Source organism: Truncatella angustata (assembly GCF_020726525.1).
Source record: "Truncatella angustata strain MPI-SDFR-AT-0073 chromosome Unknown BKA67scaffold_10, whole genome shotgun sequence".
NCBI lineage: Eukaryota > Fungi > Ascomycota > Sordariomycetes > Amphisphaeriales > Sporocadaceae > Truncatella > Truncatella angustata.
Window position 1 is genome coordinate 266898 of NW_025763390.1, and position 27186 is coordinate 294083.

The window sequence follows — 27186 nt, forward strand, 5'->3', positions numbered from 1 at the left end:
TTTCTTCGGGTTGCTCAATTCAGCAGCTCGGGAATAGGCTGTTAGGATGCCGGCGGTCTGTCAAGTGGTACGAGACAGACACAAAAGCAGTGGTCATAATGATTATTGGGCGCAACGTCCCCGGCAGTTCAAGTCATACGCCGGCAACAACATTCTGGTAAGATCTGATTGATAAGATGGATTAGATTAATCAAGGACCTTGTCTGTAAGCTCTAAAGCAAGGCCGAACACACATAGCAACGGCCTCAAGTGGAGAGATTGGGTAATACATTACGGACGAGTTTCCTCGAAGCGGCTCGACCAAGCCGGCCAGAGCCCCTCAAGCTACCCTCGACGTATTGCGCCATTGTGTTGGCCAACCTCGCTCGTCACCTCATAACATGTACGTCTTCGGAACAACACTGTGCACAGAGTCCTCGTCCGATTCATCCCATAGGCAATGGCCCAGCTTTGCCACCACATGTCTTCCTGCTCCGGCAGTTTCTGGCCTGGGATGCAGATTATTGGCATGTTTGTCATTGTGTCACACCTCACCAAGCAGAAAAGCAACAGCATTCTCCCATAACTATGCCGAACCATACAACAGGTGATATTCTACGTCAAGAACTCGATTATACGAAAGCGAAATGCAGAGTTTCAATACGTATATCAGTATGTGAGAGGAAAAGTTATTGCTGAGAGGTCTGTGTCATTCACTCGGGTTGGCGACAGTACAACGTGGCTCACGTATTGACTACCAATATCTTATCAACATCCTACACTGCCTCGGGGCTGGGAAATAGCATTCTCCGGCCACCGAATCCTCTAAAGTGCATATTTCCTAAAGTTGACATATTGTAAAGGTATCAATGCTTGCGCATGACTTCGTTAGATGGTATGATGACGAGCGAGACTTTGTAGCGACCGCGACCACATACAATACCAGAAAGCATCGAGAATACCAACAGTCTTTACGGGCTCGCGTCAGAGTCACTCGAGGACAGGTTCCAGTCAGACGGTCATTTCAAAACAGAAAGGCAAGCGCCAAAGATGTGTCTCATTAAAGGGGAAACGGCCTCGCCTTTCCCTTACGTCGCCATCATACATACAATAGCAATTGTCTCCCAAGGCCATATATCTCTTTAGCCTGTCAGGATTGCTGTGCCGAGCCTCGTGGTATTTCGTGCGAGCCAAAGAGAAAAGACCAAGCCAATGAACAAAAACTCCTCTGTTGATATAAATCCCATGTGATCCGTTGACTGGGGCCCACCTCGAATGCTCGCATGTGCGGCGTGCGAGGCTCGCCCAAGTCGTCGGTGCCATTTATCATTCAAATCCGTCGTAACTCGCTGCCGAAATCATAAGATTTATTCTAATGCTTTGTTGCGACAACTGCGAGACTGTTAATGCACCGATCATGCAGGTAGACAGGACCACAAACTTACCAGCAGGAATGACAATGACTAGAATGAGGATGATGATACCAACGATCAGGCACATGCGCATCTTCATGTCCTTCCACCACATCTGCTTGCGCACTCTGTTGGCTCCGCGGCGGAAACCCTGGGCAGAGACTGCCAAGTTGTCTGTCTTGTCTTGTAAAGCGTCCAGGCGCTCACCACGTTGGGATACCTTGTTGATGTTTTCTCTCATGACACCAACGGTGTCGTCGATTTGCTACAAGTACAAGTGTTAGCATGCTGGCACTCCGGAAGCTGCTGCACAATCCAAAGCGCCTTTCAAATCACAGATGTCATGTCCACCGAGAAGCCATGGAATCGCAAAGTCGTCTTTGGAGAGAGGATGAGTGTTGGCGTTGACGCATCAATCCAGTCTCATGGACAATGCTCTAGTAGTCGGTCGATCGGTGGACACGTAGGTGCCAGAATCGCTGCATCATTGACACTCTGAATCGGCAGTGCCTTTGTTCATGAACCGAAAGGCTGGTCGAGAACTGCTTTCGCGACAATGGTCGTAACAAGTAGCAATGATGGCAAACCTGTCCGGTTGGTCGTGGCTCTGGCGTCTCTTTGTTCCGCTGCGATGATGGTGGTCGTGTGTGCAGTTTCGGCGCTTACTCGAGGCGGACATGACCATGTTGCGATTCAGGGGACATTGCGACTCGGCAATGAGATGCAATCTCGGAATTCTAGACTTACAGCTTGCAGCGCCTGCGTCCTGGCATTGCCGCCTTGCTGTTGGGCAGCGCCAGCCTGGCCACTGGGAATGTAGGGGTCATATGGAGCATCCTGAGTAGAAGCCATGGTGACTTGGGGTTTGGTTTTGGGGGGGTTTTTCTAGGTTGCGACGATTGAAATTGGACAAGCGAGTTGATAAAAAATGCTTGCTTGAATCGGCTGTGCAGTTTTCGTCTCGCTCACGGATGATGAACAGCGTTGTCTTGTTGATGTCGTGATTCGTAAAAATGTGGAATGAGGAGAGGTTGGAAGAGAGATTGAATGGCGGCAGGTTTCGCAGTGCAATGCAGTGCAGCGCAGCAGCGTAGGTGTAGTGCTGACTAGGTGCGATGGGTGTGATGGGTTGTTTTGCTTCGGCTTTGCTTCGCTTCGCTTTGCTTCACCCTTGCCTTGCCTTGCCTTGCCTCGCGCTGGCACTTTCTGGCCACCTGTGGTTCAATCCGTGCTTTGGCTTCTTCAACTTGGCCTGGTGAAACGCTTTGGGGCAACCTGCCTGGGCAAAGCTGGGGTCCGAGTGAGTTGACCGCTGCGAGATGAAAGACCCTCCCACAATTTAAGGTATCAGTGAACAAAGGCCGACGGCACCTAAGGTTGGAGCAGCTGAGCGGATAGATTGTCTCCAGTCACTGGCACACTGCTTTGATTGGGGGGTGCTTTGTTTAGTTCATGCAATTTATTGCTTCTCTCTCATGAAGGCAAATTCAACCACCTGCAATCTTTGCTCCTTCTTAATAACTAATGCCTCTTGGCTGTCTCTTCGTCTCTCAAGCTGTAGCCTTGCTCAGCCAAAGTCCACGCAATCAGCTAACCGTGGCGCCCCAACAGCCGCCATATTCGTCGCATTCTAAACGGCTAGACTGTGGCAGTGCCCCCAGATCGTGTTGTCAGGTTGTGTTCGGGGAACAGGGTGCGTCATCAAGGTCAAGGATTTGCGCTGGCTACTACGTCAGTCGTTCAATCAACACAAGACCCTGAACCAGAATATTTTTCGACAATGGGAGTTCCGTCTCCATGTGTCTGCAAACTTGCCATTCACTGGTGCCCATCTACCGTAAACAGTTAATTGATAACTTGCGGATGGCACGCTTGTTATCAACAACGCTGGTCAATATCACATGGCGCCATGTCACAATCTGCCAAGGCCTTGGGGTCGAAGCTTTTACCTCATGAAAAGCTGTCGCAGCTCTGTTTCAACTTTGGCAAACGAGCTCAGATGAATGGCTCCAGCGAGGAACTGTTTCTGGTGCTTCGCATCATTGAAGCAATCATTCATAAATGCCGCATCCAAGATAGATCCGTTGTCCAGCAATTGATTTCAAGTGTTGGTCTTGTCCATGTCCCGTGCTCCAAAGACCGCAACTCAACATGGAGGGAAGACTCAAAAACTAAATCCTAGTCTAGGTTGATACAGCATTCTCCGCAGGTGCCACCCACACGTAGAGGTACTAACAAGGCAGGCCTCCCGTCAACTTGCGTCCCAATCGATAGCCACCCTTTCCATTCTGACTGGATTTGCAATCCCTTATCTAAAAAGAACCGTCTTGGAAACATGGCATCAGCAAGCTCCTGGAAAGAAAGTGGTATGGGACAAGATCCTGGTGAAAGAATAATTGCTCTAAGAGCTCGTACAACTTCATGCTGAGTTTAGCTTCAGTTCCGTGGATCAGCAAAATGGTGCAGTTGTAGACTTGGAAATTCGTTCAATTTCATGAACATCGAATTGTCATTTCACCAAATCTCCAGTTCTGAAACGATTCGGCTACAAAATTGACTCACTCGGCAGGTCTCCAAGCGACGATTGAATTTTGTTCTCTATCAAGTTCTAAATACGCTGGCTACCTACAGTAGCAAAAGGTCGAGGCCTTTCTGTCCGCTGCCGATCTGTCGCTTCCCCGCTTTGCTCTTCTCATCCCCCGCCATAAGCTCACCATGCGCGTATGAAGACATTGCTACCTTCCATCCGCGTTGTCTGGTATCATATTAGAATTTAGTTCTCGTCTGCCGATATTTCTTTCTTGGAATTAGGGCACTCGAATCCAGCCATTCCATTCGGGTCTATATGCGTAGACAGGTCCCTCAATTATTTCCATTCTCGGACCATATTCAAACCTGTGATTTGTCTACCGGTAACTCTATTCCCCGGATTTTCAAATACTTACCTATATGGGTGTCCCCATCGAAATCATGCTTATTTTATGCACGTCGTGGTTAGCAGCCAGTAGTAAGAAGTTGCGTCACACTTGTCGGCGTTGGTGGCATATGATCGTCGAATGGCAGCTACTCGCCCTCCTACACTACGTGCATTTACGTGCACCGTTCAGCATCAGCAGTAGGTAGCTGCCGTCTAGTCTCACATAGACTAGTTCGTAGCCCTTTCCATCCGTACTCTTCCAGTGGTCCCTTGAACTCTTTTACATCAGACCTCTTCCCGGAAAAACTATCATCGTAATACTTTGGTCATAAAATGCGGGTTTCCAAGTGCGACCCATGAATTGCTTCGGGGTGTCACTGCCCCTGTCGCTGTCACACCTCTACAGTATTCACCATAATAGACATACATAACCCGCAAAAAGCAAGCAATCACTTTGGTTGTGGTAGCCGCATTTATCCCGCGCGTTGGATGAGCGATAATAATCATTCTACTACTAACCTAGCTGTTGCTATGGTATATCCCGCGAAGCTGCAAACATTTTCCCTTGTCTCCCATGCTTCGTTGTCCTGATCCTTTCCTTCACAAGAGACAGCCACTATAATGTGGGTGTCATGGCATACGGTCCTCTCAACGGCCATCTCGCTGTTGGTGGCCGGCTCTGCAGTTAACGGTGCATATAATCTGGATGTCAACTCGACAGGTAAGTGAACTACTTCCATACTTCCGATATCACTGGCTCATCATTGGTCGGTTAGATTCCATCAAAGATGTTTCGAAACAGATGGCTGCTGACTTGATGACATTCTACAATGGCAACCAACCGGGTAACACGCCAGGTCTTCTCCCACAGCCATATTACTGTAAGTTATATGTCATATCGTTATGCGTGAAACCCCAAATAACAGAGAACAGGGTGGGAGGCCGGCGCCATGATGGGATCTTTAGTCGACTACTGGTATTATACAGGAGACACGACATACAATCAGATAACCACAGATGCGCTTCTTTTCCAGGTCGGTCCATACAACGATTATATGCCACCAAACCAGACATTGACAGAGGGAAACGACGATCAAGGATTTTGGGGTATGGCTGTCATGACTGCAGCAGAGTACAAGTTTCCAGATCCGCCCGAAGGAAAACCTCAATGGTTAGCGTTAGCGCAAGCAGTCTTTAACACACAGGCGGCTCGATGGGACGATGCGGAATGTAACGGCGGTCTTCGGTGGCAGATCTTTCAGTGGAATAACGGTTACAACTACAAGAACTCCATCTCTCAAGGCTGCTTCTTCAATATTGCTGCGAGGCTTGCCTTATACACCGGCAACAGCACGTATGCCGATTGGGCCATACGGACGTGGGACTGGATGGTCAACGTGCAGTTCATGGACGAGAGCTACCATATTTACGATGGTTCGCACATCGAAGTCAACTGTTCCAAGGTCGTTCCCTACCAGTTCTCCTACAACGCCGGATCATTCCTTCTGGGCGCTGCTGCGATGTACGCCTTCGCTGACGAGCATGGATTGTCCAGCGATCGCGACATGTGGCACGAGAGAGTGGATGGGCTTCTGAACGGGACAGATGTCTTCTTTTTCAGCGACGAGAATGGCAGTCCGCCTGTCATGATCGAAATTGCTTGTGAGGGCGTTGGACTCTGTAATTTGGACCAGCGATCCTTCAAGGCTTATCTTAGCAGGTGGATGGCTGCGACTACGAAATGGGCTCCCTGGACCTACGGCCGCATCAAGCCTCTGCTCATGAACTCGGCACAAGCCGCTGCGCAGCAATGCACCGGGGGAGAAAATGGTCGTATGTGCGGGCTGAGATGGGCCAACAACTCAGGCCAGTGGGACGGATCGACTGGAGTAGGTGAACAAATGGCCGCTATGGAAATCGTTCTCGCCAACATGATCCACGATGCCGAACCTCCTGTTACGAACTCAACCGGCGGGACAAGTGTTGGCGATCCTACAGGCGGCGGGTCGGACATTGGACGGACAGACCCTCAAGGTTCGATAGTGTTTGCGCCACTAACCACGGGCGACCGAGCAGGCGCAATAATTGTCACAGTCATCATCTGTGCTACCGTGCTGACCGCAGCCCTTTTTATGATGACGGATGAAAACAAATCGGTAGGTGAGAACTGGGGCGAATTTCAATCCTCATTCGCTAAAGGCGCCGGAGCTGCCGTGCTGGTGAAAGGTGGCAAGCCGCGGAAATTGGACGAAAAAGGCAAAGGGATAATGAGAAGCGATTCCGAGAATAGCGGCAAGGCTGTCCTGCCCACAGCAACCGTTTTTGCACTACGCTCGCCGAGAGAATCACGCCAGTCAAGAGACTTCCGCCTCTCGAGCGAATCCTGCCTGCCAAATCATACGACATGGCAATATGAACCCATGGAAGGGCATGCACCGCGACCCAGTATGATACCTGAAGTGCCCGAGCCGGCAATGGCTAAGGAACGCCCGGTGTCGGTACCAGGTAGAAGGCAAAATCATCTGCAGAAAAGAGATAAGCGATCTTCTGCTGCTTGATGTAGCTTTATTGAATTGGGATACGGATACGTACTATTAGTTGGTATATCTTGCATGAGGGCGGCGTCATCTGGGAATAGGGCAGTAGTAGTATTTGTTTTGGGGAAATTTCCTATTATTATGGGTATCTAATTTGAAATGAAAAGACCGTGCATGACTTGGGATCCAGTGAGCCAATCTGTCGGAGAGGTCAAATGTGACCTAGGTACAGAAGAATTATGCGTTTCAGGTTTCACAACGGATGCCAAGCCGAGGTCCCTAAGACCAAAATGGATGTAGCTAACTCACACAAAGTAGTCTGTCTCTCTAAGGTACTTACTGGGAGGGGGGGAAAGGGCACTTTAGCATCGGATTCACTATTTACTCACATATTGATTTTGAGTGAATCTTCCGTGAATCCGAACATGGTCGTGTTTTCATAACAACAGCATTACGGACCCTCCCGCCTCGTGACGTACCGCTAATTCTGTTGCGGGCCCCAGGCATGGTTGTGTACTCGATTGGGTTAGGGACCTTCTGCATCAGATGCCAAGGAATCCTCATGCCTGCCCGCATGTAGGCAGCCGAAGAGATTTTCTGGGTCTTCAACCATTATTCCAAGCGCACTCGCGGCTAACAGATGTTGCTCCAAACGATGTGTTATTTTGGACGGAATGATAATGCAACTTATATACCCGTACACAAGCGTTTGTGTATTCACAGAGTCCTTCTAACCATCAGTACCGAGTACTAGCACACCGGACAACATTTGTTAGGCGATCTTATGGACAGATTAGGCCTTGTTCTAGTGCTGTTGGCCAACAGCTTTCTGCTGGTTAAAAGAAGAGAGAAAAGAAGAAAAAGAAGAAGCAAGCCTTTCCAAGTCTGCCTTGTGCATATGCACCCATTTGTTTAAACCAGCATCGAGTGGCCCAGTCAATAACAACTGGAGATAACATTGTATTATAAGCCCATGCATGCCTATAAGATATATATATATAACCTAGACATCGAATGATATGATGTCGTGATTGTATGTACGTATGTATTGTTGCATTTTTAGTGGATATGGGAAATAGGCGACGAAAGTTTCGCTTGTCGCACTCGGATCTCGTCGCAGCGGTGCCAAAGTGTCGGGTCTTCGAAAGAGAAATCATATGAGGTTTGCAAGTAATTTTCGACGGGGAGATGCGCAAGTGTCATATCATGGGGTCAGATCATTCAACGACATAGCTGCAATATACAGCAAAGTTTATTTCAACGACTATATTGGGCTACGGTCGATAGTTCGAGGTGGTAAATAGTTCGTAGCATTTGAGACGACGTATGCACGGTTAATCAGCACTGATGCATCGATGCGACCGTGGGGTTCCCGCAGCTCAACGAGTATGCGTTGGTTGTAGCGCAGCATGAATTGATCCAATGAAGAGGGTGATGTACAGTATATGGTCCTCCGACTAACAATAAACAGACACACTTCAAAACCCCCAAACCCAAAAGCAGAGGAGCAAGTTCTCAATCCTCCGTGCTTTCAATCACCATGTTCCTAAAATCCTCCACGCTCGGCTGAGCCATGAGCAATGACCCCCAACTTGGTGGGAACTTATACACGCCGCAAGAGGCATGCATAGAAACGGAATTCGATGCGGGCAAGAAAGTGAAGCCCCAGCTGACTGGTGTCTCAGCACCCAGGGCAGGCGTTGCTGCCTCGTGAGTCCAGAACTGGCTCAGCGACAACGGGCGCGGCGGCTGGAGCGCCAAGGGCGACAGTCGCCATAGAGGCGAGAGCGAGAAGTGCGGAGAGAGTGATCTTCATGGTGGTTGATGACGTATATAGATTTGTGTTGGAAAGGGGTCAGAGGATTAGGTTTGTTTCTCGGTAAGGTGGATCTTTTGAGTTTCTTGAGTTGTAGTGAATGGTAACTTGGCCAGCTTATGCGTGATGTTCGATCTAGGTTGGGGGACAATCATTTTATACCTGTTGGGACGTCTACCTCAGCGCCGCCAACATGTTCAGGATAGCAAGAATAGTCGTAGCGATGGATTAACCCCGATCCTGGCAGAGTTCGACTGGACAGGCATAGAATTAGATTGTAGGATTCTATCCTTGTAGCACGATAGCACGACAAGACCGCACCAAAAGGCACTCATCGGTTGCGGGCCGGGCGGTGCTAAGATCCACCATGCTCCATGTAGCCTAGACGTGCGTATCGTCGACACAGCGACCCAAACTAGCAGGTGACTTACAGCAACGTCTTAACTTAGATCTTCTAGTGTGAGCCATCGACTCAGCGGTTTGCAACGCCACTGTGTTGCTGTACCGAGTAAGCCATCTCGATTTGTAGGTAAGTCTCGGCCATCTTGCTGACGGTTGGGATCTTTGGAACGGCCGAAACGTCTCATCATCGGGAGCCAATCATCTCCGTCCTCATTCTCAGAACACCGAGTCCTGTAATGCCACTGTTGGTGACTCGGCAAAGGGCGATGCAGCGGTGGAAATGATGTCTGTTCTTGGTTTGATTTTGCAGGATCACTACCCTGGGCCAGAAGCACAATTTTGAGCTCGCCTTGCTCGATTGAGCAAAGCATGCGCGGCTGTTTGGCGAGGCCCCCAAATTCGACAGGGCCGGCTCAGTCTAGCTAGACTAGTGTTGAAAGGAGCAAAAGGTTCATCGCGCGAACGGTCCGGTGAAATTGTTTGCCTCGGGCAGCCGTATGGTGCTTAATGCGCGCTGCGTATAATCCTTTTCATGTGCTAACGCCCCTGTTGTTGCATATTACCACCGTGATATGCGAGAATAACGCTGCGGCGAAGCGACCCACCAATCAACGGTTAAACCAGGTACCGAGCAAGTGGTTCCAATCCTTCAAAATCCTATAGGGCAATACGAAATTTCTTGGCCATCTCGGTTCTCCTCTGCCTAGCGGCCTCAATATCGACCGCTGGTTGGTCGCAAAGCCATCATCACTCTCCTTGCCCCTGTGTCATACATGCACATCCATCCACAACCCTGCACTGACTAAGCTGGCTCTTCCCACTGGGTTTGCGGAGCCCACCGGAGTTCGGATGGGTCGAGGTGCCAAAGCACGATGCTTGGCTTCCAGGCTTAGGCGGAGACGGCATGCTCCTTGGGGCCATTTGACTCACCACGTTCCTGTAGGCAACAGTAATGCCACCGAATGTAGTTTGTCAAGTAACACGTTGATGCTCTGGGGACTTTCAGCGGATGTTGGACTAGAAGCTGCTGACCTCATGGCATTGCTGACCTCATGGCATTGCTGGCCTCGTGGCATTACTGACCTCGTGGCATTGCTGACCTCTTGACATTACTGATTTCAAGGCATCTATTGGGCGCCTGAGATGTGGCGTCAGCGCTGAATCTGGACTAGATGATGAAACAATGTGCCGCAACGCATTCTAATGCATGAAGGAAGAACCGAGAAGGTTCGGTATGGGGAAGTCGGAAGTGATGCCGGTATCCGTTCATCCTGGCCATCCTCTAGGACTTCCAGGGTATAAATCAACTCGGCTCATTATTTCGTTGGCTCTCCCCTTGAATCGAAACATGACTAATGTCAATACTAGGACGCTCAACCAATATTATGAGGTTATTCTCCGAGCCTCAGCATACGGTCCGCCTGAGTGGCGGATTTGGGAAGCCCGCAGCTGAATTAAAACATGTAGAGGTAAGAAGCACTGCCACAAAGGATCACATAAAGGCCAAAGAACCGAAATTGCTTGAAAGCGTTGATGTATAATGTTGGGACAGAGAGGAAGTCGACCAGATGCTTTCCTTGGAGCTCAGTCGTTAGTCCTTGCCATCCCGGTATGCGAAGGATCATATTAACCGGTGATTCATGGTTCGAGGATCAATTGGGAAGGAGTGTGATGCTCTGATGCACAGTTTCGTTCTGGATCGATTGATAGGCTTAGATGCAAGGAAAGGATCAACACTGATCGCCAATCAACGGACCATAGCTCCGAAAATTGTGGCCAGGAGTATGGCTGTCATCTCTGTTATCCACTTATTCAATGATGAATGATATCAGCTTCAATGATTAGTCTCTCCCGTATCAGGCTGACGGAAAGTTCTCGCAGAGGTCACATCTAGGACTCCAGTTGTTGGGCGGCGTCTCTCTGCTGAAACCCTGAGCCCAAGAAACCCTCAGGCCTGTAGTAAGAATAAGATTTCCCTTCACAAGCAGCTCGCTTTTCTGCGTTGCAAGCCAAGCACATATAACGATGTGTCTTTGTCCATCGGAGATCTAAAAGACGGGTCGTAATTTTCATGATGCACAGAGACATCAGTTCTTGAACATTGAAGACATTGCCCATCATTCCGAATAATTTTAGCTGTTGAAAGAGATGGAAAAACGACTTTTCTTCTTATCGGCCTGGGTATTCGTTCTTGGAGCTTGTGCAACCAGCAATCTGCGGCGAGGATTGCAGCAGGGCGATTTGTGCACTATCAATTATGTCTCTATTGATTGGCCACATAGGACTGTGGGATGTAGAAGCCTGTTAGCCGTTAGGAACCAATGCGGCTGTCTGCGGTTGATGCAAGCCATGCAACAAGCCGCCTGTCGCTCGTCACTTAGGGGGCGGGACGGGAGTTAGGAAAAGGAGCATCGCAGTCGTATAGTCTCCTAAGTCGGGGGAACATCATGTGTCTCAAGCCTCTTGAGTGCAGCAATATCTTCCACTCATATAGTCTTATACAGCGGGTGAGATATCTTTTATTGCGGAGGTTTTCTCAAAAAAGCCTCTTACTTAGTTCAAGTATCATCATAAGACGCAACCAACGGTTTGATATGGTATGACGGGGAGATGAAAGAATTGATTTAATGCACTTAACATGGCAACCATTCTTTGAGGTAACGATGCAGCCAAGTGAAAGTTGGTAATGTGTGGTGATAGTTGTCAGTGTCCGAAATAAGTTTTGAATGAATCTCACTTCACGTCGGACCAGAAAGTTAGAGGCCACTATGCTGTCACTTCTGCTTGCAAATATCCGTATCAGCACCTGGAAGCCTCTCATAAACCTTTCATATTTCATCTGATTAAAAGAAAACAAAGGTAATTGAGAATCCAAAAGACTTACTCCCATTTTTGGAATTCCAGATGATTGCCTACACGTTTGGAATAATGTTTAGGATTTTCTGCATCAGTTTCGACGATCAAAAAACACCACCCATTACCATTTCATACTAAAGAACATTCAAACCATGGGGGCTTCCCTCCTAGGACAGCGGTTGATCAAGGATCTTGCTCACCAAAAACCACCCACGATGTTGACCAGGATACTGCTTCCAATCCCGGATCAGCGTACTATTCTGTCCCTAACGCTGAGAAGAACGGTGGTGGTGCAGATGAAAAGCACAGCCTATCGACAATGGAAATTAGCATCATCCTTGCTGCTGTCTTGCTCGTTGTGATCGGAATTTCAGCACTGTTCTTCATGAGAGCGCGAAAGAAGGATAACGCAAAGGACGACGCCGAGATCATTGTTGATGGCAGTTTTGTCTCAAAAGCCAACGGTTATACACTACCCAATGCAGACAAAAATACTGACAATGACCCAGCCTGGTATCCAGTAAGGGAGTCATGGTCTCTTTATTCAGGAACCCGTTCGACCGCCGTTATGGCTATTTGATACGGAGTTCGTCAGAGATGGTGACGGTAAGCTAATTTCATCACCAGCCCATTACCAAAGATGAGCTGAACAAGCATCACTCATTCTTGTGTTACAGATATGTAACCACCATGATATAGTCACTCCCGTCCAAACTTGACGTACCTTCTGTGTGGCTTATGGAAATAATGTACCCAACTTCAGGTCGCCTTCACCATGTCTCATGACGAAATTCCATGCACAATGAAAATCCGGAGGCGTAGAGGCCACAGCTTTCCCGTCGCAATGGCCACACAAGCGGTTACCTCGATGAAGACAAATCATATTTATGGACTGGATTTTCTTGACAACCATCTCAAATTGAGACAACCAAGAGCTCAATGGATCTTTAGAATGTTGTTTGAAGTAGTGCTCAGGTATGATATTACATAAGGACTATCACAGCAATGGGAACTAGGAGCAGAGAAAACAATGGAATTGACATGAATAATCACAATGACACGTTTTGCGCATGGTACCAGTAATACTGAGAGAAAGCTTTGGTTTTATGACTGGTGAGAGACATAAGAATGACTACACTTATATTAGTCTATCTTCGATCATGTGATACTCCATACCACAAAGCTTATATATTTCCTGTATGACACATTATATCAGCAGCAATTTCTGTTTCTTTAACTCACTCCTCGTCTTAAAGAAACCAGAAATCAGTTCTACTGATCTCGATTGGCATGAGCACATGATCACGAATTCACATGTAGTGACACAAATAATTTGTACAGTCGCGCCTCGGCGAGACATAGTGAGTATAATCAAAACAAGGCCAGATGGACGAGGGACCTTGATCGAATGAAGGCTTGACAGATCCAATGCCATTCTGACTAACAGGAGAGGACCCATGGACAAACTCAAATACTGTAATCAAGTTCATCATACATACCTTAACTATAAGCTCTTATATTATATACTTTTGCTTCTTTGATGGGCAATCACTACCTCACCGCTGGTGCTGAAAGGATCCGACTTCCATAATAGACCATTACCAGACACCCGGATTGTACTGCCTAATCATCTCATGCGATACCTTAGAGTACCTATTAAGTGATAAACTTGTCGACTTTTCCCACGTCAACACTGAGGCATCGAATGCTCAATTTGAGTACAAAATCCGCAACCCAGCAATCATCATATAAACCCATTTAATTTTGATTTCAATCGACGGTGAGCTCGTGGAACAAGAACTATGTTCATAATCTTCTTTCTATTTGTTTCGTTTCACTCCCAGCCAAAGCTCTTACCTACCTACCTACCATCGTTTTACAGCGAGCGGCAACTTCTAGAAATTGTGGTCTGATTGTAATTCAACATGTCTAGAGTATCGGAGATGGATACTAGCACCATGCGCGCCATGGAACGTGTCATATCTGGTCTTTGGGTTCTCCTAGGCGCAGGGGCGATCAACGAGTCACAGCACTCGAAGATTCTCCGGCTTCTTGGCAGCAATGAAGATTCGCTGCCGGCTGACAAGATCGACAACACTTATAACAAGACTACACAAGTCTCGGCGCCTATTGCTCATGCTACCACATTTGAACTCGTAAACACGCAACTTGGGAATGCATCAGTCCCTAGACTCCCAAGCGTGTCACTGATCCGTTGGGACATGCCACCTCTTTCCGCCACGCCTACGATTATTCCACGCCAGGCTGAGAGTATGTCTGTTAGCACTGAAGGATGCCTCTCCCATCGTGAGAGAGCTAAACAGGCTCACTATCCCAGCAAAACCCCTGAGTCAGAAACAGTACAACACTCTGTCAAAGGGGGAGCGCAAAGCCCTCAGTACCGTCACAACAGCAATCAAGCCGTTCCTTGGTAATGAGCCGTTAAATTACGAGGTGAATATATGTGCTGCTCATGCAAGAGATCTTTCCTCCACCATTCCCCGATTTCTCCTCTTGACCGAGTCCATATCTCATCACAACACCTGTCTTCTTTCACACGTTAGTCAGTCATGCTGATATGAGTTTCTCCATAGGATACAAAAGAGCAAATGAAGCCTCTGGGCAACCCCTCGAAAAGACTCGACCAAAAAGGCCACGTCTCCGATATGCCTGAGCGGAAGGTATTGCCTTCCCACAAAGACAGCGACCATGGTAGTGGCCGTAAAGACCATGAGATGACCAATACCTCCCAAAATCCCGCGTCGGCTCCGGAAGAACGGTTCAAGAACCACCAAACTTCCGTAAGGGAACAGGAGCTCGGGATGGGCGTCTTTGGCGACGGCGGCACCAGCAGTAGCAGCGGTGCAACTATGGTCGGCAACCATGCGGCAGCAAATGTCTCCGATGTCACCGATGCCGCCACCAACGAGGGCACAGAGACCCGCGCCGGCGATCCTACGCCTCCGCGTCCAGCTCCCAGTCTGACGCACCATCACATGCCCTCTTCCCGCTCCTCGTCCGCATTGCCCCACCGCAACAAATACCACCGCCGCGACCCGCCCTTCCCCCTCCACACGAACCCGCGTCTCAGCCACGTGCCCGCCGACGAGATATACTACGTGTAAAGACGAGGATGACGATGATGATGATGCCTAGATGGAGTATGGAACCCGCCCCTTTTCGCAGCTCCCTGGTTCCTACTGCGGACAAGTCATGCCTAGCATCGAGCACCAGTGGGCAATGACTGAAGCTCCGCACTTGCAGTGAAACCTTCGTCACGTTTTGCAGATACAGAAATGGAAAGAGGGAGCTTGCGTGTTTTGTTTTGTGGAGAGGAAATGCTGGCTGAACGTCACAGGCCATAAACATGATAAAATGGGAACGATGATTTGTATATATCCGCAGAGTGAAGGTCATGCTCAGAAGTAGTGTGCGCAACAAGCAAAACACGCAGATTTGGCACGCTCATCGGAACACTCACAAGATAGAGAAATACAGCAAAACAAAGTACGTTTCGGTTAAAACTTGCGTTCTTTGCCTATCAAACTGAACATCATTATACGACCATAGCCTTAAAACAGACCATGCTTAAACATAACTCCAAAGCCATTTCGTGAATCATCCGGATATTTCGCTCTTACTTCTTACTGGTTATTGGATTTCGGAAGGTAGCGACTTCTGAAAACATTGCCAATCGTACTCATCCGGCTTCCAATACCACCATCTTGCATTCTGCTTGCCAGTGCTTCCTCCAGTGCTGATTGTGTGACAGAGGCATCTATAGTCAATTAGCGACAAACATTCCCGTGTCAGAGCCGGATTACCTGCCATCAAGATCACTAAAACTACTGCCCATGCTCGGCGTACCGTCACTGTCTCTCGAATAGCCCTTGCCCTTTCCAATAGGACTTCTGCCTGCAAGCTCCATAGTTCGGCGAGGGGATAACGGACCACCAGGAACCCCTTTGCCCCCGGAATGGCCCCTGGATACAGGCGCAGCCGAGCTTGCCGATGAGTCTGAGGTCTGGGATAGATGTATCTTGCCGTGCTGCTTGGGCAGCTTCCTGGGAAGGTTGCCTCGTAGAGTAGCACTCAAATCATGCTGGCCACTGCTTGTGCCCTCGTTTTGTGGCTTGTAGGGCATGAACGCTGGCTCGTCGTCTTCATCGTCATCGGCATAAGAAGGAATACCGTCGTTGGCTTGGAACCGGGGCGGGCGGCGGATGATGCGGGATTGCGCTGGACTCGATTCATCCGACGACGATGCGGCAGAGCTCGTGTCAGCCGGCCCAGGGGAGGGGGGATGAGGCTCGACTTCATCGGCAGCGGTGGCGATGGGTAGAGACGAAAGTCTCCGCCTCTGTGTCTCTCCTGACCTCACGTTACCCTTGCTACTGCCTCCGAGGTTTCGCGTCGCAAAGACGGAGCCAGCATTGGAAGATAGCTTCCGTGTAGCTTGCGGCCGCGGGGTCGCGCGGCGTGGTGTGCCGGGACCACTTCCATCAGCGCGTGGAAGAGGGGAGTCCTTTCTTATGGAGAGGGATGATGGTGCTCTGGTTCGACTGGCAGCCGAGCCCGTTCGTTGAATTCCTTCTCCCGAAGTCGCTATTTCCGGGCCTGGCACGGACGAAGGTGCGGATGGGCCTTTGGCTGCTGCTGCTGCTCGTCGCAGCTGGGCTCGAACTTGCGACGTGTGTCTCTCAGTGAGGAAGTTTACTTGTTGGAGGAGGAAATCGACGGTAACGCGAAACCTCGTGGCGCTGTGGCGGACGGTTGGTAAATCTTGTATCTGCGATGGACAAAAAGAAACTTACATCTCATTCCCTATGAGTCGTTAGGTGCTGTGAGGATAGGACGCCTATAGGAGTCGAATACTCACAGTCGATGTCCGTCTTGGAAACTTCTGACACGATGTTCCAGAGTGCCTCATCTTTGGACGAGTCCCAGTTCGCCTACAACAATGATTAGCTACAGCGACGGTGATTGCGGAGCAATGCATGTCTTTCGGTGAGCATGAGCATACAGCGGGGGGATCCACGAAATCTCCCCTGGGAAATGGGAGGCGAATGAAGACCGTATACGTCGGATCTGATACAGCCATTATGAGATCATGTTTTCTCTCTCCGTCGCATCTACAGCTTTGTATAGCCTCGCAGGATATGCAGTGACAGTGTGTCTGATATGGTGTGGCATGGGGATGCTGCTTCAGACATCAGTACCGCCGCTGCAGCACGTCAGAGCCCCCCGTGAGACCCCTGATGGGTCACTGATAAGGCGTTGAGGCTTGGTAGCGTTATCGCCCGGCATAAGCGTCCTCTATTTATGCAAGCATGTCTGGATTCTGGAGGCTCTCGGTCCACGCCGCTCCCCAGACTCTCCGGCGTGCTGCTGTAGTCTAACCTAGCTTTTGCTTTGCAAGTCCAACCGCAGTATGTTAGCTCGGTTGGTCTAGACTAGTTGGAACTTGAAGAATCAAACAAGATTGAAAAGAAATGAGACACAGTGAGACTGGGTTGTGAGTTAATCGATGCCTGGTCTGGTATCCTCGTCGCACGGGTTAGCTTCACGTCAAGCGACTCTTGCCTTGGGTAACGCAAAGCGTCGCCTGGATTTATGAAGCTATTCGATTTAGCCGAGACAACCAACCTTCCAACAACAACACAGCGCTAATATGTGGTAATACCCCGTAGACACGACACTTTCTGTCTTTGTGTGTTCAAGTGACCAAACTCGTGTTCAAAAGGGCATTTTCGATTGGTGGTGTTGATTGGGTTGCTTTGACAACCCGCTGATCGGAAGACCGGCAGGGGTTGGGTCAAGTACTCCGCAGTGTGGTTACATATGTACATCACCGATAGAGGCCATACAGAACGACTGAGACGAGTGTAAAGCATACATATATGACGCCTCTGCTCCAGTGGTGCTCCCCCGTAGTTGGTGCCGTATATCGTAAAGCAGAGTACACCGTAAGAATTTATGCATATCTGATTTATTTATAAGGGATACTTCAGGGTATCTGTGGCGGTGAGAGTGGCCCCATGGAGGCAAGTCAGTATTCTCCCGGCTGCAAGCGACGGCAACTAATACATATTACAGACTCTACTCAGGCGCGCATCTGGGTTTCCCAACTGGACGCAGGTCCCCATCCCTAACTTCAGTTTGTCGGCAAGCGGTCTTCTTGCTCTCGCAGATCTGAGCACAATTGCCCAACGCACAGCAATAACAGGCGGGGCGTCATGGCTTGACGCACTGCTGCTGGCCCCTGGCCTCCATTACCAACAAGCGGCAGATGCGCTTGGAAAGGAGACCGCCAAGTGCGAGGCCCTCGAGAACGTTCAGGGCAAGATGTCTGCATACAACATCACGAATCCTGCGACCATCCGCTATCTGCAGACAGTTGGCCGGCAAGGCGAGATAGTGACGGTGGACGTTGGCATGATTCCGCAAAGGAGTTACTTCCGCCGTGCAAGCCGAGGCCAGCCCCAGGGGCAACGATCGACCATATGGCATGGTTCGAGCTCTGATCACGGATGGCTCTCGCATGTGCTGTATCTCGCTAGTCCCATGCTTACGGTCACCGCAGTCGTCTTCCTTGTGCTGTTGAGAGAGTGTAAGTCGTTAAGAGCATACCTGGGCTATTCAGTGCTGATCGAGCGACTCCAGGGTACGGTCTCGCGTTCCTAATGGCTCTTATGCTATCTCGTCTTCTGAACATATGGGTCATCAAGCAGCGCTCGAGGCCGAAACAGCCTATACCGCCTGATCCGGATGCCAGTCACATGATTACGCAGTATCTCGTGGATTTGGGCAACGGTCGATCTGTCTGTCTGCGTGGGATGGCAGATGACCTGCAGTCTATCACCACATCTACCTGGCTCCGCAATAAGACACACATTGAAGGCTATTTAGAAGCCATGGCCACGCTCATTGTATACCTGGTTGCTGCTTTTAGCGGCAATATGACACAGGTCGGCGGTATTATCTTCATGGCCTTATTGCTTGTTACTGCGGGTTTGCTTGGCCTCAGTAATGCGCATGCCAGAACGTTAAAAATGCACGGAAGGTTGGCGGCGCCGACATCAGAGCGACTGGCATATCCTCCAGACAAGCTTCCCTACCCGCGCAGTCGGACTACCTTCAGCGGGAGTGTCGGGACCGGAAGTTTATCGTTCCCGGCGACAACGCAAAGGACGGACACTGGTTTGACTGCCATGAGTGACTGGGCCGAGAAGGGACAGGTTGGAGCGCCAATGAGGGAGAGTCACCCATTTGGGCATCATGTTGATTATCAATGAATCCAAATCCATTGATCGGAATCTTGCCCACCCTTACCAACTTTACAGTAGTCTCATCTAACCTTGTTAACCGATAGTCTAGCAGCTAACGAACTTACTCACAATTATATGAATCGGTGGCTGATATGCGACACGTCCCTAGCATGAGATGGAGCAAGGAGAAACAACATTGAATAGCACAGCATAATACTCAGTGATGTGGTTCTGATCTGAGTGCCAACTTACAACGCTGAATGGTCGCTGAAATAATAGCGCCAGAGGGCGTTAGGCTAATGCTCGCACCAAGTATTTGTGATTATATTGGACGCTAATGTAGCTCGATTAGTAAACGTGCTATGTTGGTCAGTGAGTGTTTCACTATAATGGATGCCTCAGGCATCCATCTGGGCAACCACGTACGTAGCCTTCAGTGGAGCAGAGGTTAATCACACCCATCAATAGACTATGATTGACCACCATACGTGACGTGTCTTTCACAATATACTTAGATTCTGTCCAATGCCAACTTAAGTCCAGTGATGACAAAGTCGTATCAGAAAGTCTACTTTTCAGATTTCAAGCAATAATTTTACAAAAGCCAGGATATGATCTGTCAGGTTCTCTTGTGGCGCCGGTGACCAAGTTCAGGATTAAGTATGAAAAATTTCAAAGTCTAATTCGCCTTTTTTGAGGAAGGCAGGAAAGGTTTTGTTTTGAAAAAATGAGTTGGTGTATGGAGCAGAGTAGATTCTTTGAAGGATGTTTGCTCGGACATGTTACAGATATCATGGTACGCGAAATTGGCCCAGAGCACGTTAGGCCACGCGGCCGCTGTCTTAAGTTTCAGTTAGAGAGACTCGTAAGATATTTGACACCATTTTCGTTTTAGGGTTCAACACATCTTTACATGTATATGTATACCTTTGCTTAAGATATGTACGGTTAAATGTTGAATTGACCATGCCGCCAGTGCGCACAGCCAAGCGGAAGAAAGTCAGCACCGCCTCGACATTGCTAGCATTCGGGTTCCTGACGGTGAAGGCGAAGTAGACAGTATAATGCGCCGAAACCCGCCGCCAAAGACGCGCCATATGCAGCATACCTTAGTCGACTTCCGACTTCTCCCCAGAGTTTACCACAACCGGCTTCGTCGCCACCAGAGCCATGTCAACCTGCCACAGTAAAATCATCCTCATATTTCCATCCAACACCTCAGAGTGTAACTCGAGTAGCCACAGTCCCTCTCGAGAACCCTGACCTGCGTCAGCCAGTTGTGAGAGGATCAAGGGAGGCCTACCGTCACAATTATAGGCTCGAGTGGGATGGCCAGTATAACAAAGTGATTGGTATCACAACCAAGATGATTAGGTTTCGTAGTTCTCCAAGCTGACCAAAGCAAGCGCTTTCTCCACAATTACCAACCAAGTAACTAAACGTAGACCGCTTGCAGTACCCATATCAATGAAATCGTCGCTCATGGCCAAGGCGTATGCCACAGCCTAGCGGACTCAATCTTCATATACATAGATGTGGATTACGACGCGCATAACGACTGCTACGACGTGATGGACGCCGAGGTGCGCTCCAGTGAATGGGTGTCTAAACCTCTCAAGGTGCAGCTGCAGGACACCCTGGGTCTCGGCGACGAATCTCTCAAGGCGTGCTTCCAATACTGTCTCAAACTGATAAGTGTGGAGATCTCGCAGTCGACGGGGTTGCATTGGAGCATTTTAGAGGAGGCAGCTATGGATGCCCTGCGTGAGGCGTCGTAGGCCTTGAGCAGGCTCAAGAAGCTCCGGCTTCCGAATAGCGACGACAAGGACTCCATGAAGTCTATGCGACCGCTAGGCAAGGGAAGGCCGCAGCTGACCATCGAGCTCGTCAAGATTAGCGAGAGCAAGAAGTGAGATAGCTGGTACCTGCACGTCAGTCATCATGACGCTTATAAGAAGATCAGGATGACCAACAAATCTAAGGAACCCGCGCGCTAGGATGACGATGATTATCCGGATCCGTAAGACTACGGTTCATACTGAAAGAGCTTTCCCGAAATTTCCACCCTGGACCGGGGCCTTATGAGTGGCCTGTGTATCTACATCACTAGAAACGTGGTGCGTAGGAATGTGTGTATATGACGCTTTTCCCAACTACAACATATATCCATGGGGATATCCAGGTTTTAGAGGGGCTAGAATATTCGTTATGGAATCTCTGTTATTGTGAAGTACCCAGTTTATTCCCAAGAGGCTAGGTTTTGTCCCCGATTGTGATGCCCGCCTGTAAAGACCTATCCTTAGCTTGCTAAAATAGAGGAATAAAACAGCACATGAATTAAGGCAAATGGTGAGAAAGAAAGAAAACATGAATAGTCACAATAGCATCTATCAGAAGAGGGGAAGAAGGAACTAAGCTCTTCTAGAACTCAACCACTTACACGGTCCCAAAGAATAATCAGCTTGTAGGAGGGAAAGGCTTAAAAAGTGCAAAATGTCACTACAAGTCTTATTTGTAACCCTAATCTACGAGAAGTTGTTTGGTTGTCTAGCTGCAAACGGTTTCGGCACAATCTTCAATCCTACAGCAGATTACCAGTTTGAGTAGGGGGTGTTCCTGGATTCCTCCCAATGTTTGGAAAAAGAAAAGGAAGAAAAAATAAGGAAGGTCATATTGTATTCTTCGTACCCGATTTTGGTAGGTCAGAGTAATTGAGTAAAATGTCATAACCGAGATGAGCTGGTCACGGGTCACGGAGGCTCAGCAAGTAACAGTGTATAGATTTCTCAAAGTTTGTTTTGAGATCGTGCGCACAATCCTATGGACTGCTACGGAGAGTCATTCTGTGGTAGTAGTGTATTGACGACATGCAAGACGATGATTTCCAATTCAGTTCCGCCAAAGGCACTCGATACTATTAGCGTTCGATTCATTAGATTGATATCATTGTAATCGGTTTCTTCACAGTTTGACACCATTCCCATTGTCTTTTCGCATACGATGTGGGACTCGGATTTCTCAGTCTTGCCGAGAAGTATCCGAGAAGAGACGTTGGAAATGGTGTCAAACTGTGGAGGGTACTGATTGCCATGAAGGCAATCTGACGCAATGAACACTGGTATGGCTGATGGCTGATGGCTGATGGCTGATGGCTGATGGCTGATGGCTGATGGCTGATGGCGGGCGGAATGGATGTGGCGATACTCTGTTGTTTGAGTCTGCAGGATTCCAAACAATAAATATTTTTGTTTTACAGGTGATCATGCGCTCAACAAAAGTCTACATCAAGGTTTCAAGGGATCTAGGCACTACCAGTATAATTCCAGACACAAGAATAGGAAAGGCAACAAAATGCAGGCCCAGAAAAGATGTTTATGGCAAGTAAGCCAATAAAGATTGTCATGCGATGTGCAATCTAACTAAGCCTGTGATACTACTCGTACAACCTATCTGCGAGTAACGAAAATAATGTAAAGCCTCATAACGCAAAGGGGTATATACCGCAGAGGGGGAAAACCATTTGCCAGCGGTGTGGCCGCCATCAACGCCTCATCGCCTGATTTCTTTTCTATCCTTGTTTGTCTCCTCATTATGACAAAAGAAACCCTGGTTCCGGAACATCGAGAGTCGATACCTGGACAAACCACATCTTTTTGTGGAGATGATTTATCATAGGATGCATAATAGAAAGCATATAAGCTCATAATAATGGTGAAAGTAACGCATAACCGAATCGAAAGATCATGTTTCTGCACCCGGCCCAGGGGCGACACAAGCTAGTAAAATTCACCATGACATCACCGCTCTTCGTTACATCTGACTACCTCGCACAAGGCACGGATGAACATCGAGTCAATGTCCTTGCCGTCGACAGGCTTGGAAGAGGTGCTAAAATCCTCGCTGGATGCCAATCGTAGAGTACCGACAAGTCGTGCGATACATTTGGCCAGGCCCAACCGAAGATCTTTGAGTGATTGATCATGATCATCCGCAGTACGACTGTTGATGGGAACGAATGACTTAGCGTTCTCTCGTCGTCCCTTCAAAAAGGAAGTTTTGCCACGTAGGGTGCTTGGTCTTGTGGCAGGTGTTTCCCTAGGTGGTGCAATCGTGGTCGAAGGGTCGGTTTGAAGACCGAGGAGCGTCGCAGCTTTTGTGGGGATCCCGTTGCTACCGGAGCGCGGTGCCGACAGCTCAGATATTCGGGAAGAAATGTTCGAAACTGTAGATATGCTGGGATGACTGGACTGCTTGGAGACGGGGCGTGCTGCTGGGATAACAACGGCAGAACGCGGGCATATCGAGGTAATGTAATTGTATGCCAAAATGTGTGCATAGAGTGCGTCACAAAGATGATCGGTCCCAGTGGGAAAGATATTCTTGATGGCGTACCATTCTGGACACTCTGAGCGCGTGCCTGCCGTTTCACCCAACGGGTCTATGGAAGACCTCGATTGAAACTCAAGCTTTGTCGGACTGTGCTCGGAGATCTTCTTGGTAGGGAGCCACTTCCATTTGGACGACTTGGCAGGATTGTCTTGCAGATTCAACGATACCTGAGAGGCGGTGTTGTGATTAGGAGTACGGAATCTGAATTTTTTGGAGTTCCCTCGGATTGTTTCGATTGAGAGGCTGGAGCAGAGAAGCATCGTCTCAGGAAAGCATGCCACAGAAACTCGAAGTGTGTCGAGGACCTCAGGTGCGATTGGGATGCGCGATCCTTGAAAATCCTTGGTCGGGTGAGATGAATGCGAATGCGAGAGCTCGGTGCTGCTCTGATCTACCCACTGCTCAATATCCGCCAACGGTGAGACAATGGCAGGCGATGCGACCTTTATCTTATCCTGCGGGGTCATTAATGTGAGATCCATCAGACTGTCTTCCTCCTCCTCCTCGTCGCTCAATGATAGCATGCTGCGCGCCTCCTCCTCCTCCTCTTCCTCTTCTTCCCTGACCATCTGACGATTCAGACCTCTCCCAGAGGAGGGCGGCCGGACTGGTGTTACATTTGGGTGTAGGTGGCGTTGCGAAACATTGCTGGGAACGAGCTGGATTGGGGAAGGCGGAGATCGTGGAACAATTCGTGGTTGAGGTAATTGTAATAACTCTAGGGAAGCATGGCTTAATGATGAGCGCCTTGTAGGAAATTCGGTTGGTTGCATCAAGCGGTTGCCTTCGATGGGTTGAGCATCTTGCTGATTTTTCGGGCGCCTGGAGGTTTTTGTCGGCGAGCTGAAAGCCGTGAAGGGATCTGCAGCTCGGCGAGAAGCCATTCTCGTGGTCATCGACATGCTGCGGGGCTCGCCGAGATATTTTGGTGATTCTGGTATTGTTGGCGGGTTGAGGTTGCCTAAAGAATGGCACCTCTCCAGGTTGAGGAGGAAGTTGTTGTTTGCTACCTTCAGATGGTCATTGACGGTGCTGTCATTGTCTTCCAGTTCTAGGTCCACCCAACTGCGATTGGAGATTGAAATCTTGTCAGTGGGTGAATTGGACTTGTCGCTCGGCGAAGTTCTGCCAGTTGAACCACAACCAGACACTGAGGTCGCTGCAGTAGTGATTGACACGCCACGCCCTGCAATTGAAGGTGGCTCCATTCCGCCCGACGATTCAGAAGCGATCGTCTCGATGCTCTTCCTTGACTCGACATTGATAGACGCCATTACCTGCGAATAGCAATCCTGATTCACCATCTGCAGCGATTTCATTCGCGATAAGATATCTCGAGCCTGCGACGAAAACGGCAGCGACGACCTATCCTGAAGTGAACCACGCCGCTCTCTCCTAACTCCAGCTTCTGACAGCGAAACTGTGGGCGCCCCAGCAGTTAAATTCTTCGACTTGAACACCTCTGCTGAACGACCCAAGTCCCCGGCCAGCATCTCCGGGAAGTTGCAGTCCATGAGTGGCTCAGACAATTCCATGTTGGCTGCTTGCAAGCTCCTCGACCAGGGCCTCGAATATGCAGTACTCCTGGGGCTGGTCAGGCCAATGTCGAGGTTGAGTCGCTCTACTGGCTCTGGCAACCCGAAGACCGCGGCTGTCGGTCCTTATGGTGGTCGCACAACCTCGATATGTGGCTCCGAGAGAAATCTCGAGGATGTGGACCGCCTATGCGAGGCACGTACAGCAGTCTATCATGTACTCAGACCAGGTCCAACCTTGCAGAATTATTAATGGTTTTTAATGACGAGAATAAGATTGATGGATGGGTCACTCTTCTGGAATTTCTAAGATTTGCAAACCAACCGGGAAACACGTCAGGTTCAGCAAGCAGCAAGGGGAATGGAAGACTTTTGACATGATCGACCTTTAGCATTCCTAGGGGCACCCAGTCTGCGCAGGGGTCATTAAGATGGAGGAATGTGGACAGTGGGTCGGCCGTGTCCAAGAGCCTGTAAAGCAAAAAGAAAAAAAGCGACACATCCCGCACTTGATTCGACACAGGTACAGATCCGTAAATGTGTACGGGACACCCGAGAAATGAACATGTACAACCAAGGTCTCAACTTCTGAGACATCCATCCACTTGAGTTGCCATCAAATGGGAGGTGCAGTAGTCCGACCTTTGCTTCTGCTGCACCGGTGATCGACGCAGCTGCAGCTGCTCTCTTCCTCGTAGGAAACCCCCTTCTCGTCTCCACAACGCCAAGAGATCAGCTTCTGGGGCCGAACTTAAACGGCAGGCTGTGGGTGCAATGGTTCAGGGCCAAATGGCTTAATTTTAATGGATTTGATCCAAAGACGGAAAAGGGTATCAGCAATGCCACTCTGTGATTAATTTGTGTTAATGCCCCAATATCCGCATACCAAGATCACGAATACCTGGAACCAGGGACGGCATCTTCCATCTCTTGGGTGGGCTTTTGAACGTGGAGAGAGGCTTGGACGCCGTGCAACGAAAGTGTCATCTCTCTCCGAACTGAAAAAAGAAATGACCAGGCCCGCCTTAACGTGGCTGCTAGGGATGTTTGCGCCCGATCCTGGGCATGAGATGCAGCTATCGAAGCTGTTGACGGGCGAGAACACGGGCTGATAAGGTCTCCCTGCCGCCAATGATGACCTGCATTGCTGCATCGCATGCAGTTGGGTTTGCTGGACGACTGCGTGGTCATGATGGATTTACAGCTCGAGTCGAAACACATACCATGGGCCTCATACGACACGAGCCCCTGGCCCATCGGGACGCGAGGCTCCAAGCCCTGCAGTGAGAACACGAGGGCGGCTGACGACATTGTGTTCCTGGGGTCCCGGGCAAGTCATATCGATGATAGATACAAGCGTGTAGCATATAAGAACACACTACTGTTGACCAAGCCTAGGTCTCACTACACCATCTCCGAGCTGACATTACGAGATAGCGAGAGAGATTGACACCCAATGTGCAGCGACATTGCAATCAACAGGAGCAAGGTGGCGAGAGTCTAGACGTATGTCTATTAAGCCACGAAGTGATTGCCTTTTCCATATTTAGTAGGCAATCGAGAGGAGGTGTATCGGCTGAAACCTTCATGTCATTGCCTATACAAGCTATGCTTACGCATGGCATACGTACGGATCCGTACTGCATATGAACAAAAAGGAAGGTAATATGCTGTATGACACCTTGAATTTGACGAGCAACGACGTCGGATGCTCGGATGGCTTGGCCATAGCTGGGTGTCCTCTTTTCATTAATTCTTTTCCGGAGCACCCAATTCTTCACCTGAGCGGTCACATTTGAGTGCGAGATCGCCGGCAGTCTAGGGTTTTCAGGTGAGATGGTGAGATGCTAACAATAGATGCAATTCGGCAATTGTAGTCCCCCTGAATACAGGCAGAACAGGTATGGTGAGGGATGAGCTTCCTGCGAGCATGCGGCAATTGCTCCAGCTCCAGAGCTCCCAGCTTGGATCCTAGCAGTTCGGATCCTAGATAGCAGCTTACGTAGTAGAAGTACCGTTCTCCTGCTACAGTGCCGAGTACCTACAGCACCTACATCACCTATAGCACCTACGGC

At 49.3% G+C, this 27186-nt stretch overlaps 6 protein-coding genes across 6 annotated transcripts; 3 read left to right on the top strand and 3 right to left on the bottom strand.

Annotated features, from left to right (window-relative positions):
• Positions 1-1351: 1351 nt before the first annotated feature.
• BKA67DRAFT_595372 (synaptobrevin family protein) lies at positions 1352-2243 on the bottom strand (the record flags this gene model as incomplete). Its single annotated transcript, XM_046105157.1, has 3 exons — positions 1352-1371; positions 1425-1656; positions 2139-2243. 3 exons carry the CDS (start codon positions 2241-2243, stop codon positions 1352-1354), a joined length of 357 nt encoding a protein of 118 aa, XP_045952349.1.
• A 2479-nt stretch (positions 2244-4722) lies between these two features.
• On the top strand, positions 4723-6808 carry BKA67DRAFT_87288 (family 76 glycoside hydrolase). The gene is made up of 4 exons (XM_046109508.1): positions 4723-5029; positions 5085-5189; positions 5242-6464; positions 6517-6808. The coding sequence occupies exons 1-4, from the start codon at positions 4930-4932 to the stop codon at positions 6529-6531; spliced, it is 1443 nt and encodes a 480-aa protein (XP_045952350.1). The 5' UTR covers positions 4723-4929; the 3' UTR covers positions 6532-6808.
• A 6937-nt stretch (positions 6809-13745) lies between these two features.
• On the top strand, positions 13746-15378 carry BKA67DRAFT_650521 (uncharacterized protein). The gene is made up of 3 exons (XM_046106052.1): positions 13746-14190; positions 14258-14478; positions 14514-15378. Exons 1-3 carry the CDS (start codon positions 13845-13847, stop codon positions 15042-15044), a joined length of 1098 nt encoding a protein of 365 aa, XP_045952351.1. The 5' UTR covers positions 13746-13844; the 3' UTR covers positions 15045-15378.
• Positions 15379-15563: 185 nt separating this feature from the next.
• On the bottom strand, positions 15564-17020 carry BKA67DRAFT_663721 (uncharacterized protein; the record flags this gene model as incomplete). Its single annotated transcript, XM_046108235.1, has 5 exons — positions 15564-15697; positions 15787-16679; positions 16734-16743; positions 16799-16871; positions 16943-17020. The coding sequence occupies 5 exons, from the start codon at positions 17018-17020 to the stop codon at positions 15564-15566; spliced, it is 1188 nt and encodes a 395-aa protein (XP_045952352.1).
• Positions 17021-17522: 502 nt separating this feature from the next.
• Positions 17523-19640, top strand: BKA67DRAFT_87654 (uncharacterized protein). Its single transcript, XM_046109509.1, has 3 exons — positions 17523-17963; positions 18016-18529; positions 18583-19640. The coding sequence occupies exons 1-3, from the start codon at positions 17958-17960 to the stop codon at positions 19212-19214; spliced, it is 1152 nt and encodes a 383-aa protein (XP_045952353.1). The 5' UTR covers positions 17523-17957; the 3' UTR covers positions 19215-19640.
• A 2903-nt stretch (positions 19641-22543) lies between these two features.
• BKA67DRAFT_87679 (uncharacterized protein) lies at positions 22544-25310 on the bottom strand. Its single transcript, XM_046109510.1, has one exon. The coding sequence runs from the start codon at positions 25109-25111 to the stop codon at positions 22985-22987; it is 2127 nt and encodes a 708-aa protein (XP_045952354.1). The 5' UTR covers positions 25112-25310; the 3' UTR covers positions 22544-22984.
• Positions 25311-27186: the final 1876 nt, after the last annotated feature.